This window comes from Chrysochloris asiatica, unplaced genomic scaffold, assembly GCF_000296735.1.
Source record: "Chrysochloris asiatica unplaced genomic scaffold, ChrAsi1.0 scaffold00124, whole genome shotgun sequence".
Classification (NCBI taxonomy): domain Eukaryota; kingdom Metazoa; phylum Chordata; class Mammalia; order Afrosoricida; family Chrysochloridae; genus Chrysochloris; species Chrysochloris asiatica.
Window position 1 is genome coordinate 9,402,352 of NW_006408642.1, and position 16,115 is coordinate 9,418,466.

General features: G+C 47.2%; 2 protein-coding genes across 3 annotated transcripts in view; both read left to right on the plus strand.

Annotated features, from left to right (window-relative positions):
- Positions 1-16,115, plus strand: part of SLC6A20 (solute carrier family 6 (proline IMINO transporter), member 20) — a 78,865-nt gene that overhangs the window by 18,849 nt on the left and 43,901 nt on the right. Inside the window, exons 3-8 of one of the 2 annotated variants that reach the window (XM_006868820.1) lie at positions 1,936-2,076; positions 3,720-3,811; positions 9,514-9,741; positions 11,801-11,911; positions 13,555-13,796; positions 14,819-14,981. In XM_006868820.1, coding sequence (XP_006868882.1) covers positions 1,936-2,076; positions 3,720-3,811; positions 9,514-9,741; positions 11,801-11,911; positions 13,555-13,796; positions 14,819-14,981 — 977 coding nt within the window. The remainder of the gene's footprint in view (positions 1-1,935; positions 2,077-3,719; positions 3,812-9,513; positions 9,742-11,800; positions 11,912-13,554; positions 13,797-14,818; positions 14,982-16,115) is intronic. The other variant, XM_006868821.1, reaches the window with a different exon arrangement.
- On the plus strand, positions 761-1,054 carry LOC102831510 (protein S100-A10-like). The gene has a single exon (XM_006868819.1). It carries the CDS (start codon positions 761-763, stop codon positions 1,052-1,054), a length of 294 nt encoding a protein of 97 aa, XP_006868881.1.

The window sequence follows — 16,115 nt, forward strand, 5'->3', positions numbered from 1 at the left end:
GAAGGCGTGGAGGAAGGTAGAATCTCCACTGAGTAGTATCCAATCTGTCTAGGCGGGGCTGATGAAATGAAATGAGGATAGGTCTCTTGTGATACAATAGTGAATAATTGTTATCAGGACTGATTGTGAGGGTTGTAAATGTACAGGCAGGTGTTTTGTAAGAAGGAGGGGAGTGATTAACTTTTCAGTGTAGGAGTGGAGGTCCCTGGGACCATCAAGGGTGAAGCAGTGATGCCTGAGATGGAGGCAGAGACGATGACGTGGAGAGATGGAGCAGCTGGGGACTTTAGACCCAGAGAGGGAGAGGGGTTGTGTGCTGACAACTGGGGGTCAGGCTTGCAGAGTATAGTCTTTGGTTGGTTGATGATGCAGGGAGGGGATTGTAACCATGGTAATGAAACGACATACGATAGGATGAATGTAAAACTAATGCTCTCCCATATAAACTATCACATAATTCACAATAAAACATTAAAAAAAAAAGGCTATTTAAGAAACAAACAAACAAAAACAAATACAAGTAGAGGTGATCTGTAACAGGAAGTAGGAACCTGGAGGCTTGTTTACTGGGCTCCCCACATGTGTACACCAGGCCCTAGACTCATCTCTGAAGACAGCAGATCAGGAGGTAAGTCAGTGGCCCTGGACAATTAGGAGGCAGCTGAAATTCCTCTGCCCAGGTGTCCCTCAAAGGCAGGGCGCAGGGATATTAACCATCCACCCCAGGCTCCTGGCCAAGACTCTAAAAGACCTCACCAAAATGCCATCTCAAATGGAACATGTCATGGAAACAATGGTGGTCGTATTTCACAGATTTGCTGGGGATAAATGCTATTTAACGAAGGAGATTCTGAGGGTACTCAAGGAAAAAGAGTTCCCTGGGTTTTTGAAATACCAAAAAGACCCTTTGATCATAGGCAAAATAACGAAGGATGTAGACCAGTGCCGAGATGGCAAACTGAGTTTCCAGAGCTTCCTTTGGTTCACTGCTGGGCTTGCCATCGCACACAATGACTGTTTTGTAGCACACATGAAGCAGAAGGGAAAGAAGTAAAAATTGGCAGAATTGAGGAATCCCTCCCATTCTGACCCAAATAGTTATCCAAAAGAGTGGCTTAAGAAATCTGACCCATAGCCTCCCCTATATAAGGATTTCATTAGCAGATTGGAACCCTTTAGAATATGTACAAATAAAATCCAATCCCCATTTGGCAAGTAGAGAAAGAAAAGTCTATTAAATGCCAGATAAGCTTTTGATTTTTACATTGTTTGCATCCTCTTGCTCTCAATAAACAAATTCCTTTTTTAACACCTAAAAAACAAAAGATAGAATGTGAGTTTCTGGCAGAGGGGCTGGAGAAGACACTCAAGGGGCATGGGACAATGGTGACTTACCACCTAGGATGGGAATATTGAAACACTGTAACACGAGGCAGGCTCCATATCATTCAGGGGTGCGTGGATGGACCAACAAACTGGTGGATGAATGAGTAGAAAGGTAGAAGGATAGATGAATGGATGGATGGATGAGTAGAAAGATAAATGGGGGAATGAATGGGAGACAGATGGATGAGGGGAGAGACAAAGTACTGGGTATGTGTGATGATGGGAAATCATGCAAGGAAAAGGACTGAGTGGAAAGATAAGATGATGGATGGATGAGTAGAAAGATAAATGGGGGAATGAATGGGAGACAGATGGGTGAGGGGAGAGACAAAGTACTGGGTATGTGTGATGATGGGAAATCATGCAAGGAAAAGGACTGAGTGGAAAGATAAGATGATGGATGGATGAGTAGAAAGGTAATGGATGAATGGACAGGTGGGAAGGCTGAAGAAGGGAGGATGAACGGAAGGAGATTTGCACCAAGAATGAGAGGGTGGCAGAGGCAAGCCCTTCACTGATGGCATGACTCTGGGCTCTGGACCTCCACAGGTAGCTTCCTGGTGCCTTACATCATCATGCTCATCGTGGAGGGAATGCCACTTCTGTACCTGGAACTAGCAGTGGGCCAGCGCATGCGGCAGGGCAGCATTGGTGCCTGGAGGACCATCAGCCCCTACCTCAGAGGTGTTGGTATGTGGGACCACAGGGCTGTGGGTGAGAATCCACTGGAAAAGTCGGTGGGTTAAAGGACAGCAGGTGACCCAAGAGAAAGTGTGTGACTAGTTTTCCCAGGAGGGTAACTAGTAGGGGTATGGTCACTCCCTGGAGAACTGACACCATGTTACTTTTCTTCTCTGGGCCTCAGTGTTTCCTTGTCTGTAAAAGGCATATAACTACCCAATGAAGAAGCTGTAACTCAAACCCAGCCAGTCTGGAAAGTCACGTAAATGCTCCCTGCCTATTACCTATGACATCTCCCTATTTTAGTGAGCACTTACTATGTGCCAGGTATGCACTTATACAGGAGATAAACATGAATTCATTTAATCTTCATAGTACTACTGAGAGGTGTGGAGACCGCTAACATCTCCAGTGTGTGAGAAAGCAGATAGCAGGAGGGGTGCTCTTCACAGCCTGCCTCTCCCAAGTCATGGGGCATCAGTGTCCTGGGCACCTCTGAGAGGTAGTTAACCTCCCTGAACAGCCCTCACAGTCCAGGGCGGCTTCTGCAAACAGAAGGAACTTTGAGCATCAATGGCCACATTGTGCTCTGCTCACTGCCCCCATGCCCAGAAGGAGGCAAGTGATATCCGAGGAACCCAGAAGAAATATGTCCTCACACTTGCCTTACACAATGTCTCCAAACTCTGCTACCTCCTCTTCAATGGCTATGAGCGTTTAACACAGAGACGTGTTGTTTCACAATTTGCCAGAGTAAACAATCACAGGGGGGTTCACAACCAGCATCTGCTGTGCAATAGGAAGGCTGCCAGAGCTTGATGCCAGTCAATGGGTTGCTCATCATTCTGGGGTGTAGGGGGAAGTGGGAGGGGGCAAATCCCTAGCTTGTAGCATTTGCTGATACCTGTGGTGGAAATACTCCCATCATGCACAATTCCAAACTTCTAATGAAATATCCCCAGAGTGTGGGGCTAAAATAGGACACACAGTAACTCTGGAGGGAGGGTAAGAGCCAGCACCCACATACCATCTGCCAACCGTCTCTCAGCCCCAGCCTGGGTTCCATGCAGTGTTGACCTGAGGTCTCCCCTTCGCTCCTGACACACCTCCTCACACCCATGTCCATGCCACCACTGGGCAGGGTTTGGCCAAAGTAGCTCAACTTCAGGCGACCCAAGTAGGGAGCAATATCTAGCATCAGCGAGCCACTTGGAATGATAAAGTACTTCTCATACAAGGTTTGAATCCTAATTCTGCTGCTTACTACCTTGTGGTCTTGGGCAAGTTAATGATTCTGTCCCTCAATTTTCTCCCCGGTAAAATAGGGATAGTAATACCCATTCATAATATTGTTATTGGGACTAACGGCATGTAAAGTGCTTAGCACACAGTACCTGGCATTCGGTTCAAAAAGTCATGAGATTTCAGAGGTTAGGGAAAGAGAAATAACCATTAAAGCTACTGATGGGTGCCTGGTCATGTTTAAGGCTGACAAAAACCTGCGGAGGTTCTTTATAGATTTTGCAGATCAGAGAGCCAGGGCAGTCCCTACAGGATGTCTCAGAAGCAGGTACTGGCTGGAGCCACGCCTCTTCCGCACACGTGAAGAGGGGAGGGGCAGTCCTCAGGGTTGGCCCTCTGCTTTCCAACAGGTGTTGCTAGCGTGGTGGTCTCCTTCTTCCTCTCCATGTACTACAACGTCATCAATGCCTGGGCCTTCTGGTACCTCTTCCACTCCTTCCAGGTGAGCGGGGAACCATGCCAGGACAGGAGCAGAAGCAAGACGGGGGACATCAGGGATGCCCACCTGGGGAGGAAGGCATTGGATGGTGAGGGAGATAGTATGAGGTGGAGACAGGAAGTAGTGAGGGAGGGTAATAGAATGCCAAGCACCCCACACATCTGGATCTGGGATCCATGGGCCCCCTGGAATTGCAAGCCATATGATGCATGTGTATATGTGTGCTCATTTCTGGAAAGCAAGTCCATGTCTTTTATCAGTTTTTCTCTGAAGGATATGATCCCTTATGCTTCAGAGATGGCAGGGGCGGGGGTGGGGGTAGGGAAGCTGGGGAGAGTGCTGATGGGAAAGATTTCACCAACCCAGCTAGGCAGTTACCACCTTCCTCCTTGTCCTCTTCTTCCTCGCCCTTCCCCTCCTCCTCCTGCTTTTGCTGCTGTCTCTGACTCTGTCTTCAGCCTGAGTCCCTCCTTTTTTCCTCTACACCCCAAAATTCTCCTAGAACTTCAGTCCTGTGCAGTAGATATTATGATTCCCATTTTATAGATGAGAAAGCTGAGACTCAGTCCAGCAATTTGGTCAAAGTGAACACATTTTGAGCTGCCAAAGTGGAATTTGTACTCAGGTCCATTAGACGTCCAAGCCCATTCTCATTCCACAGACAACAGAGACCTCTACGTTTATCAGATTTCTTCTCCTACTGATTGGTAGAGGATGCTGGTACTCTGTTAAGGAGGATTCCTGAGGAGGCTGATCAATGTGAAAGATGCCAGAGATGATTTGAAGTTCAACGCTATCTGCCACGGGTTTGGGTAGTGGTTCTTTGTCTCTATATGACATCCTGTTTGCTAAACCCCATCGTGTACAAAGAACTCCCAAGTCACGGGTGGTGTTGAGGACAGTCTTAGTGCATACGGCTGCTAGAACCCACCAGCCCATAGTGGGTAGGATGGAGAGAGGAAGACTACACTGCCCAATGGACTGAGAATTGAAATCCCAGTGCTTTCATTATCTGTAGTATAACACACCACCCTCAAACCTACTGGCTTCCAATAATGAGTGTTTTCTTGCTCACAGTTCTGTGTGCCGGGGATTTGGGCTGAGCTCGCTGGAGAAGGCTTATGTCTGCTCCATGTGGTGTCAGCTGAGGCGGTTCAACTGGGGCTTCAGGTCCAAGAGGGTCTGGCTGGAACTTGGCACTGGCTGCCAGCTATGCACGTCTGCTCTCCCCGACATGGATTATCTCCACACAGTCTCTCATCAGAAGCTGAGCCGAAATGTCTTGACATGACAGCTAGTTTCCAACAGTGTGCAAGAGACAGCTACAAGGACTCTGCAGGCTTCAGCCAAGTGGTCACACAGCTTCACTTTCGCTGCATTCTATGTTCACAGACTACTGAGATTCAAGGAGATGAGCAATCAACACCTACATTGGAAGGGAGGAACTGCACAGACAATGGGGAATGGAAGGAATGGTTGGCAGCCATCTTTGTAAACCATTTTTTTTACCCAGAAAGCTGAGTCAAAGCTAGAAACTGGCTCTCACATTCCACTGGACAAGGTGGCTCTGGAGCCAAGGACTCCATTTTCACAAGACAGGCACAACTCTCAAGTGCTCAGGCCTGAGCTCCAGCTGCCTGCTGGTGGAATGGCCATGGCCCATCAGGTTCAACCAATGGGCTTCAATTCTGTTTTCTGTGGAAGGCAGGGGTAGAACCCAACAGAGTGGTCAAGCTTGTTTCTTTCAGTGGAGTTTGTTTTTGTCTAATGAGACCTTGTTGTTGTTGTTGTTAAGTGTCATTGAGTCATTGCTGACCCATAGTGACCCTGTATAGGGTTTCCAAGGAACAACTAACTGGTGAGATTGAACCACTGACCTTGAGGTTCAAACCAACTTTGCAATCTAGCACATTAGCCCACAGCACCGAAAATGACCAGTGTGCACTGGTCCTGGTAGAATAGGCATGGGACTCTTGTCATGGATTGAATTGTGTCCCCCAAAATGTGTCAACTTGGCTGGGTCATGATTCTCAGTGGTTTGGGGAAAGTTAGGTAATGATGTAATCATCCCCCATAATGTGATCTAAAGTGTCCAGCCAGTCAGTCGATTTAGGATGAGCTACAACACTCTTACTTAGTTCACAGCCCTGATCCAATATTAAGAGGTGTTTCACTAGGGTGTGACCTGAGTCACCTTGTATATTACAAGAGATCAAAGGAGAGAGAATCCAGCTGAGAAGGAAGGATGTATTACCACCAAGAAAGAAGAACCAGGAACAGAGTGTGTCCTTTGGACGTAGGACCCCTGTGCTGAGACCCTCCTAGACCCGAGGGAAGATGGATACTTCTTGGAGATCTCCAAGGGAGGCCAAGCCCACAGATGTTGGAAGGAGACAAGGACCTTCTTCCAGCACCTACAGAGAGAAAGACTAGAGATAGTGCCTTGAATTTGGACTTATGTCCTCTAAACTGTGAGCGAATAAATTTCTGCCCGTTAAAGTCATTCACAAGTGGTATTTCTATGATAACAGCACTAGAATTGGAGACTGGGAGAGTGGGGTGCTACTCTAAAATATTCCTAAAATGTGAGAGCAGCTTTAGAATTGGGTAATGAGTAGAGGCTGGAAGAGTTTTAAGGTGCCTAGTAGTGAAAGCCTAAGGAGCTCTGGTAGCGTAGTGGTTACGAATCGGGCTGCAAACCTTAAGGTCAGCAGTTTGAAACTACCAGCTGTTCCACGGGAGAAAGATGAGGCTTTCTGCTCCTGTAAAGATTTATAGCCTCGGAAACCCTGTACAGGGTCACTTTGGGTGGGAACCGACTCAACAGCACTTAACAACAACAATAATAAAAGCCTAGATTGCATTGAGACTGTTGGTGGGATTATGGGCATCAAAGGCAATTCTGGTAAGGGCTCAGAAGGAAATAAGGAGAGCTGTCACACCAGAGCTGATGCAGATGGTGAGAAACAGTGGCAGAAGAACCAGGAGACTGGCATAAGATGGCACAGGATCCAACCCATGGAGCAAGAGAGCTGAGTGCCTTTGGGCAGGGGCACACTGGTAGAGTGGGGTACCTTCAGGCACTTGTTGACAGAGCTAGGTTTGCCAGCCCACTGAGTGAGAGAACTGAGCAGTTCAGGGCAAGGCTTACTGGTAGAGTAAGGTGCCTCCAGCCACTTATCAGTAAAGCTAAAGAACCTAGTACCACTTTGCAGTGCAGAGCAGAGACTGGGCCCAAGGGCCTGAGAGGCTGAGAGGCCAAGGAAGCAGAAGCTGAAGAGACTCGGAGCCCAGTAAGCAGATCTGCCTCCGTCTCAAAGAGTGGTCTCATAACCTTTGGGGACTCAAAGGGTGCAGCCCTGGTCTTTGGGGACTCAAAGGGTGGGATGACAGTCTCCTAGGTTTTAAATGGTCAAATATTCACCAACTCATTTCCTGAGTGTGAACTGCCATTCATGAGTGCCAGGTAGTTGGGGCCAGAGCCACTGTCTATAGTTGAAGATGTAGGGCTGCCAGGCCCAAGGAACAGAAGTACGGGGCTAGTCAGGGCCAAGGGGATGGGTCACTTTCAGTTGCACTAGGAAACTGGGACTGTCCCAAGCCAGGGAGTAGAGTTATCATCCCAGTGGGCCTGGAAGGTAGAGTTGAAGCTCAAGATCAATGAGTTATCCCAGAATCCAGAAAGTATCTAAAGGGCAAGACCACTGCCTAGTTGGTCTCGAGTATTTTCAAGATTTGAGAACTCATGTAAATTGTTCTGCTGGCTTGGGACATGCTTGGTGCGTATTACCCCTTCTTTCCCACCAATTCCCCCCATTTGTAATAGAAATGTCTACTTTGTCAGTGTTCCACAATTGTTCCACTTTGGTAGCAGTAACCTATATTCTATATTCACGGGTGAAGAGGAATTTTGCCCAGGATTTGGAGCTGACGTAGACTTTGGATGCTGTAATTGGGTGAACCTGTTTTGCACGGGGCAAGGACATAAGTATTGAGGAGCCACACAGTGGAATTCTATGGATTGACTTGTATCCCCCCAAAATGTTTCAACTTAGTTGTACTATGATTCTCAGTGATTTGGCAGTTAACGTAATGATGTAATCATCCTCCATGATGTGATCAGCCAATCAGTTGTAAGGGGCTTAGGGCGGGATGTTGTTGTTGTTAAGTGCTGTTGAGTCGGTTCAGTTCCGACCCATAGCGACCCTGTGTAGGGTTTCCAAGGAGCAGCTGGTGAGTTTGAACCACCGACCTTGCAGTTCAAACAGCTTTGCAGTCTGGCGCATTAACCCACAGCACCACACCAGGACTCCTAGGGCAGGATACCACACCCTTATTAAGGCTGCAGCTCTGATCCAATGTAAGAGGTGACCCCTTGGGGTGTGATCTGCATCATCTTTTATCTTACAAGAGATAAAAGGAGAGAGATACCAGCAGAGAAGGAAGAACCTACCACCAGCAAAAAAGAGCTGGGAGCAAAGCACATATTTTGGACCCAGAGTCTCTGTGCTGAGAATCTCTTAGATCCAGGGGAAGACTGATACCACACAGAGATCTCCAAAGGCGACCTAGTCCACAAGTGTTGACAGGAGACAGTGATCTTCCCCCAGAGCCAATACAGAAAGACAGTCTTTCTGTTCAAATGGTTCCTTAAATTCAGAGTAACTTCTAAATTGTGAGAGAATGAATTTGTTAGTTAAAGCCACCCACCTGTGATATTTGTTATCATGGTGCTGGATAACTAAGACACTCCTATTCCACTAGGCAGAGTAATTTTTCCCTAGCTCCTCAGTTCATTGCCTCTGTTTAGCATTTGGATTGGGTCATGTTCATTTACGGTTGTAAGTGACAGAGAATCCAGTTCATACTGGCTGCAGTAGAAGAGGGCTTACTGACTCTGCTCTTGAAAGCCCAGGAGTCTAAGTGTTTCAGGTGTAGCTTGACTCAAACAAAGGAAATCAGTAATACCGGGTCCTTTCTGTCTCAGGCAGACTTTCGTGCATGCTGACAAGATGCCCACAGGGCACCTCATCCCATTCAGTTTCCAAGCCCAGTGTTCATCATAGGGAATGTCTGTCTCCACCACCCATGAGTGAGGACATCACTTGCTAGGGACTTATGGAAATAAACAAAACCACCCAATGAGAACAGGCAAAGCTTATTTATTAAGAGCTTGCTATCACAAGGACGTTGGCTGCATGGCTTGCATTTAGCTGAGACAAGTGAGGCAGTTTAGAGCAGGAAAAAAAGGTGTCAGGTGTGCCTTGTAAGGAGGCTGTTTGCACGGGGAAGTTGGAGATGGTCAAGAAACAGGCATCTGTGGTTGGTTTGGAGAGTATACTTGACTTTTTCTGGTTGTCCTGAGTTGGAAGCAGGGCCCTGTCCTCAGACTTCTAGCCATACTGCTGCAGAGGCTGTGGCCCACAGTTCTCGAGTCCTAGAGAGTCGCGCCATTATCCATTTGTGTACGATCGCTAAGCCCTCACAGGTGAGTTCAATAGTCCTCAAATGAATGTGATAAAGGTAGAGCTCCCTCCTCCAACTTCCCCCGATCTCTTTCAGCTGCCCTGGCTCTCTGCCCTTTGCCGACCAGGGCCCTTCTCTGCCGGAGGGCCTTACCAGGGCTACTTGTTTGTCACTCCTGCTCCTTACCTTTGACCTCAGCTCTCATCTTCTCTGCATAAATTCATGTTTTGATCCCAAAGGATCCCCTGCCGTGGTCTGTCTGCCCGCTGAACGGTAACCGCACAGGCTACGATGAGGAATGTGAGAAGGCATCATCTACCCAGTATTTCTGGTACCGGAAGACCCTCAACATCTCCCCATCCATCCAGGAGAATGGAAGTGTGCAGTGGGAGCCAGCACTGTGCCTTATCCTGGCCTGGCTTGTGGTGTATCTGTGCATTCTGAGGGGCACCGAGTCCACCGGCAAGGTGAGCAGCAAAGCAACAAGGGAAGTGCTTGGAGCTTGTCTTAGCCCAACTCTAGGCAATGGGTTCTTCTCTGTAGTCAAGGGACACAGCAGTGCTGGGGTGACTGTATGTGACCGCCAGGAGTTAGGGGCCAACCAACAGCAGCTCGCAATCATCCTAATAAGATGACATCTGTTTCTTATCCTTCTTTTGGAATCGCCTTTATTTTCTCTCCAAGAATTTTGTAGATTGCTCACAAATGGGTTCTCCCAATAGGCTTGATCACATGTTCAGCAACGCTATCAGTTTCCTTCATGGTGGGGAGATGAACTACCCTGGTGGTGACTCCAGAGAGGCTTCTGGAAAACCTACTTACCTGGAGGGAAGGGGGACTCCACGGCTTGTTTGTCCTAAGCGTACTCTGGTGCCCACTGGTTATGGAGTTTAAACACCCTCCCCAAGATATCCCTTGAGTTCATTCAGGTCATTGACCAGATGCCCACTTTTTCACTGACCTATTTCTATTTTGCATCTGGTTTATTTTCTTATCATGTCAGGTGAATTTATGATGACCAAGTTATGATGATGTTAGCTAAGAAACCATGTCTTGACACACCCTTCCTCTTCTGCTGTCCCCAGGGTGAGAGGGCACAGAGCCTATTGCTGGTCGCCTTGGATATTCATGGGAAGATGATATTAGGCATTGGCAGGAATGCAGGGCCAAGTGCAATTCACACCCGTTTGGACATGAGTCACCAAGTGCAATTCACACCGCAGGCCTCAAACTCTTCAGGGAATTGAATATACACACACACAGAAAAAAAATCTTATAAACTAGTTATTTTTCTTTGCTTTATGTAAGAGGCTCTGGTGCATCTACCAACTGATTTAGAGAAAAAAATTCTAACCATGCATGGTTGGTTGAATACATGTACTTGAAGGTCTCTCTTTAAAGACTTTGCCAAAGTTAGAACTACCCAGAATATGAGAAGTTACTGTTAAAAGTTACCTCTAACACTGAAGATAACACATGATTGAACTCAGATGCCTATCAATAGGAAAAGATTTGTTTGACAAAAAAATGCCATTTATGTGCAATTTTACAGTCCATTATGGTTGCCACAAAAGTCAAATCACTCAATTTCTGACAGGGAGCGAGACCTTGGTCCCTATATCACCATTAGTGATGGATAACACTCTTGGCTAAGCTTCTGCCAGGAGCTAGTGCTGGGAAGAGCTGGCCTCTTCTCCACACCCCTCATTTTTTTCTTTTAGAAACAATATCTTATCTTGTAAATGATTATGTGTCCTGCTTTGCTTAGGCCATTAGGAAGCTCAGAGCTGAATTTGGCTCACCAACAAAAACAGGGGAGATTTCTTCATCTAGCTCTTTTAAAGTATTAATGTGGTTGATATATGTTTGTGAGCTGCCTCACATGCTTGGGGGAACAAGGTCAAGTTAAAGGGAGAATGGAGGACAGAGACAACAATTGTTAGCTTGTTAGGGCTGCTGTAACACAAATACCACAGTGGGTAGCTTTCAAGAACAGAAATGTATTATATCACAGTTCTGGAGGCTAAAAGTCCAAATCTGGGTCTCAGTCATCTAGGTTCCTTCCTTGTCAGTAGCCCTGAGTGGTCCTGGACTTGTAGATAGATGTTTCTCTCATGGCATGGTCTTCCTCTATGCCTATTCTGGCCTTTTTATCATCAGAAGTGATTCACCCTACAATAAGGTGACCTCATTAACATAGCTAAAGAATGCCTTATTTCCAAACAGGGTAAGGTCCACAGGTGGAAGAGGTAGGAATTTGACATATGGAGGCTGGGAGGACCACCATTCAATCTGTAGCAAATGCCTGTTTCTCTCTTCTCTGCTGAATAAGTGATTGTCTAGTGGTTACAGATGTGAGCAGCCACATCCCATCACCTCACTTCCCTAGCCCAAACTCAGAACCTGCCTATGGCCAAGAGATGCTGTGTTGGTTTATGGGGACAGCAGGACTGTTTTGGACACAAGGGGGTGCTGTGGTTCCCAGGCCTCCCTGTGGCTTGACTATATGCCCTCTGGTGCCCACAGGTGGTGTACTTCACCGCATCGCTGCCATACTGCGTCCTCATCATCTACTTGGTGAGAGGCCTCACACTCCACGGAGCCACCAACGGCCTGCTGTATATGTTCACTCCCAAGGTACAGTCTGAAGACAGGGAGTCCTTGGGGCACCTTCACCCATCCACCATCTTCAGGGATGCATGGAAAGGTGGGCGGAAGCTGTAGTGTCCCCAGGCAGGTGGGTGTGAGCCCACAAGTTAGCTGTGGGCACTGGATCACCTCATCAGCCAGGCAGCCCCGTCACCAAAAAACCATACAAACAGACCCATGGCTGTCTAGTCAGTTCCAATTCATGGCAACCCTGTGTGTGTCAGAAAATAACACCTCTTGAGGCTTCTCCTGGTGTGTCACCTTAGTCCTGGTGTGTCACTTACTGGATTGCTAACCACAATGTCAATGGTTCAAGCCCACCAGTCGCTACTATACAGGGCCTCCAGGTCTGTCTTCCATGGTGCTATGGGGTGGATTCAAACCACCCATCTGGTAAGTAGTCCAAGGACCTTTTAGGCAGTTCCTGTTGTTGAGTTCTGTCGAGTCTGTTCCAACTCATAGGAACCCTGTATAGGGTTTCTGTGGAGCACCTTGTGGGTTGGAACCACCGACCTTGTTATTAAAAGTCCAGCGCTTTTCCTACAGCTGAGCTCTCTTAATTTTGGGGCATTAAGTCTTTAGTCCCTGTCCTCCTACGGCGCCACACCAGGGCCCTCCCTATCCCTACCATCCCCTAACTGGTTGCTGCCTGAGCTTCCTGCTGCAGTACCAAAGTATTGCAAAGTCAATGATGTGAAAACACAGAATCTTGTTTTCTCCCAGTTGTAGAGGCCCAAATTCAGGGGCTAGGCAGGTACATGTTCTCTCTGTCTACCCTGGGGGAAGATCCTTCCTTGTCTCTTGCAGCTGCTGGTTATGCTAATTGTTTTTGGCATTCCATGGCTTGTGGGTAGATCTAGGAGTATCTGGAGTATCTTCCACCGGTGTGGCTCTGCGTCCATGTCTGCCCTCTCCTTTTACAAGACACCAGTCAGATGAGTTTAGGACCCGTGCTCCTTGAACCAACAGCATGGCAAAAGGAAACCTATTTTCCCAAAAAGGGTCATATTCACAGGTACAGGGGCTAGGATTTCAACGGAGCTTTTGAGGGAGAACTTAATTCAATCCATAACACCCAGTTCCCAGACTGCTAGTGACTCTATTTACCAGAAATGTCCATCATTCCCCAGTGCCCCATAGTCAGGGTTCTTCTGTGGGGACCACTATTGGCCTTAGGGGCAAGACAAGTTCTTCATTTAGCAAGTCTAACCCCGGAAACAAAAGTGCTCCCTGCATTTCCAAACACACTGCTAATGCCAGTGATGAGACTGAAACCCAGGCCTAGGCCTCCACCAGGCTATGCTATCTAGCCTCATCTCTGCATGCCCAGACCCTCCCAGTGCCTGGCTCACAGACCAGGTGCTCACTGCATTGCTGAGCATTGTGTCATGTTGCTTGAGCACCTCCTGTGTGTAAGCTGTTGTGGAGCTGGCCTGAGATGTGTCTGAATGTTTTAGATGCTGGTGAATGGTTAAGACCTAGGCCCTGGGGCTAGGAGAGCTGGGCCTCATCCCTAGCCCCGCCTCTAACTGGCTGTGAGTCTGTAGACAAGTTCCTTCCCCTGTCTCTGGTCTGAGAATTTGGGATTTCTGCCCAGGGTTCATTAGCCTTGTCACTTGCTGATCCTCTAGTTGGAGCAGCTGGCCAACCCCAAGGCCTGGATCAACGCAGCCACCCAGATCTTCTTCTCCCTCGGCCTGGGGTTTGGCAGCCTGATTGCCTTCGCCAGCTACAACGAGCCCTCCAACAACTGCCAGAAGCATGCCATCATTGTGTCCCTCATCAACAGCTGCACTTCCATATTTGCCAGCATCGTCACCTTCTCCATCTACGGCTTCAAGGCCACCTTCAACTATGAAAACTGCTTAAACAAGTAAGCAGGGCGCCCAGTGAACCTTGGCCAAAAGTGTGGCGGCAGGTCCCCAAAGCTCTGAGCCCAAGGGGCAACTAGGAAGACATAGACACCAAGTAATCAAGAGTACTAGTTTTGGAGTCCTCAGTCCAGAGGCCAACTTTGCACCACCACCACCCCACCCCGAAGTAGCTGATGGTGCCTGGACAAATTGCTCAAAGCACTTCGCACAATAGGACATCCAAAAAACAAACATTAGTTTCTTCTGCCCTATCTCGCCCAACTCAAAAGTAACCCAGAGCTCTCTGGTTGAGCCGTACAGATGACAGAATGATTTCTTGCAGTCTTTTACCAAATATATAAGAAGCCATCACCCAGAAGCTTTGCTGTCCAATAAGGTAGTCACTAGCAACAAGTGATTATGTGTAAACTTATGTTTAAATTAATTTAAATCAGGTAACACTGAAATTTCAGCTCAACTACTCTAGCCACACTGCAACTGCTCAATGGCTGCTGTGGTTGCCAAGTGCCTGCAAGTTGGTTCCAACTCTAGGGTTTCGGAGGCTGTAAATCTTTGCTGGAGCAGAAAGCCTCATCTTTCTCCCATGGAGCACCTGGTGGGCTCAAACTGCTGACCTTGTGGCTTGCAGTCCAGTACTTATCCTACTGAGCCACTATGTTCACCCACATATGGCTAGTGGCTACCATATTGTACAGCACAGAACATGTGTACCATCACAGAATGTTCTTTCAGATAGCACTGGTCCTGAGGTTAAAATAGTCTAGCTGTGTGGGTTTAGTTCCTGTTATCATTGCTGATCTTATCTTAAGCTTCAACAAAGCCATTCAGACTCACCCTGGCTTTTGAAAGGATCTGACAAATCTCCCTTTGTTGGAAAAGTACGCTTTAAGTGACCTCACTTAAAGAGTAAAGAGGCTGAAGCGGGGAATGGGCAGCCCCATTCAAGAGTCCCAGCTTCTATGAGGGTCTGGAGACTGGCCTTTCTAGTCAGTATAGGTTAATCTGATGGTCTGCTTCTCAGGGTGATTCTGCTGCTGACCAATACTTTTGACCTTGAAGATGGCTTTGTGACCACCAACAACCTAGAGCAAGTGAAGATCGACCTAGCGTCTGCCTACCCGGACAAATACAGTGAGGTGTTCCCACAAATTAAAAACTGCAGCTTGGAATCAGAGCTAAGCACAGTAAGTACCCTATGGGAAGCGTCATAACAAACCTAATTCCTTTGAAAGTAGTCTATTAAAATCTCCCACTATTGTAGATTTGTCTATTTCTTTCTTCAAATCTATTATAATTTATGTATTTTGGAGCTCTTTCATGGGAGTGCTGATATTTATTATGGTTATGTCATCTTCTTCAACTGACTCTTTAATCATGAGATACTGTCTGTCTTTATCTGTTATGCTGGTTTTTACCTCAAAGTTTATTTTATTAGAGATTACTATTACCACTCCTGCTCAGTTGTTGTTTTTTTAAATGTTTTATTGTGAATTTTGTGATAGTTTACATGGGAGAACATTAGCTTTACGTTCATCCTATCATATAATCATTTCATTACCATGGTTACAATCCCCTCCATGCATCATCAACCAACCAAAGAGTATACCCTGCAAGCCTGCCCCCCGGTCTTCAGCACACAGTCGCTCTCCCTCTCTGGATCTAAAGTCCCCAGCTGCTCCATCTCTCCACATCATCTTCTCTGCCTCCATCTCAGGCATCACTGCTTCTCTGGGTAGAGTCCCGCTCTCCGCTCTTCTCCCTTGATGGTCCCAGGGACCTCCACTCCTACACTAAAAATTAATCACTCCCCTCCTCACTACAAAACGTCTACCTTTACATTTCCAACCCTCACAATCAGTCCTGATAACAATTATTCATGATTGTATCACAAGAGACCTATCTGCATTTCATTTCATCAGCCTTGCCTAGACAGACTGGATACTACTCAGTGGAGATTCTACCGTCCTCCATGCCCTCTAGTTCTAGGTTCCCTCTTGAAAGCTTGTAAGCCAGTCACTTCTTGCCTTTGTAGCCCCACATTTGGGTAGCCAATGTCCAAGTTGCCCATCGCTGTCTACTCTGTGTATGTAGGGGGTGGGAATGATCCTTGCTGTAAATATTTGTTCCCTCTTTTGAGCTACTGCATTCATAGGTGTAGGTCAAGTTCATCAAATTATATCAGATTACTCTCTTTTTCCTCTTCTCTTTCTAGTTGAGCTCTGATCATCCAGTCATTGAAGCCGGGTCAAGTGGGTATTATCTGCAAGTGTGGGTGTTCTTGTGCATATGCCCTCTCTTCTTACCAGCTGGATGCTTCA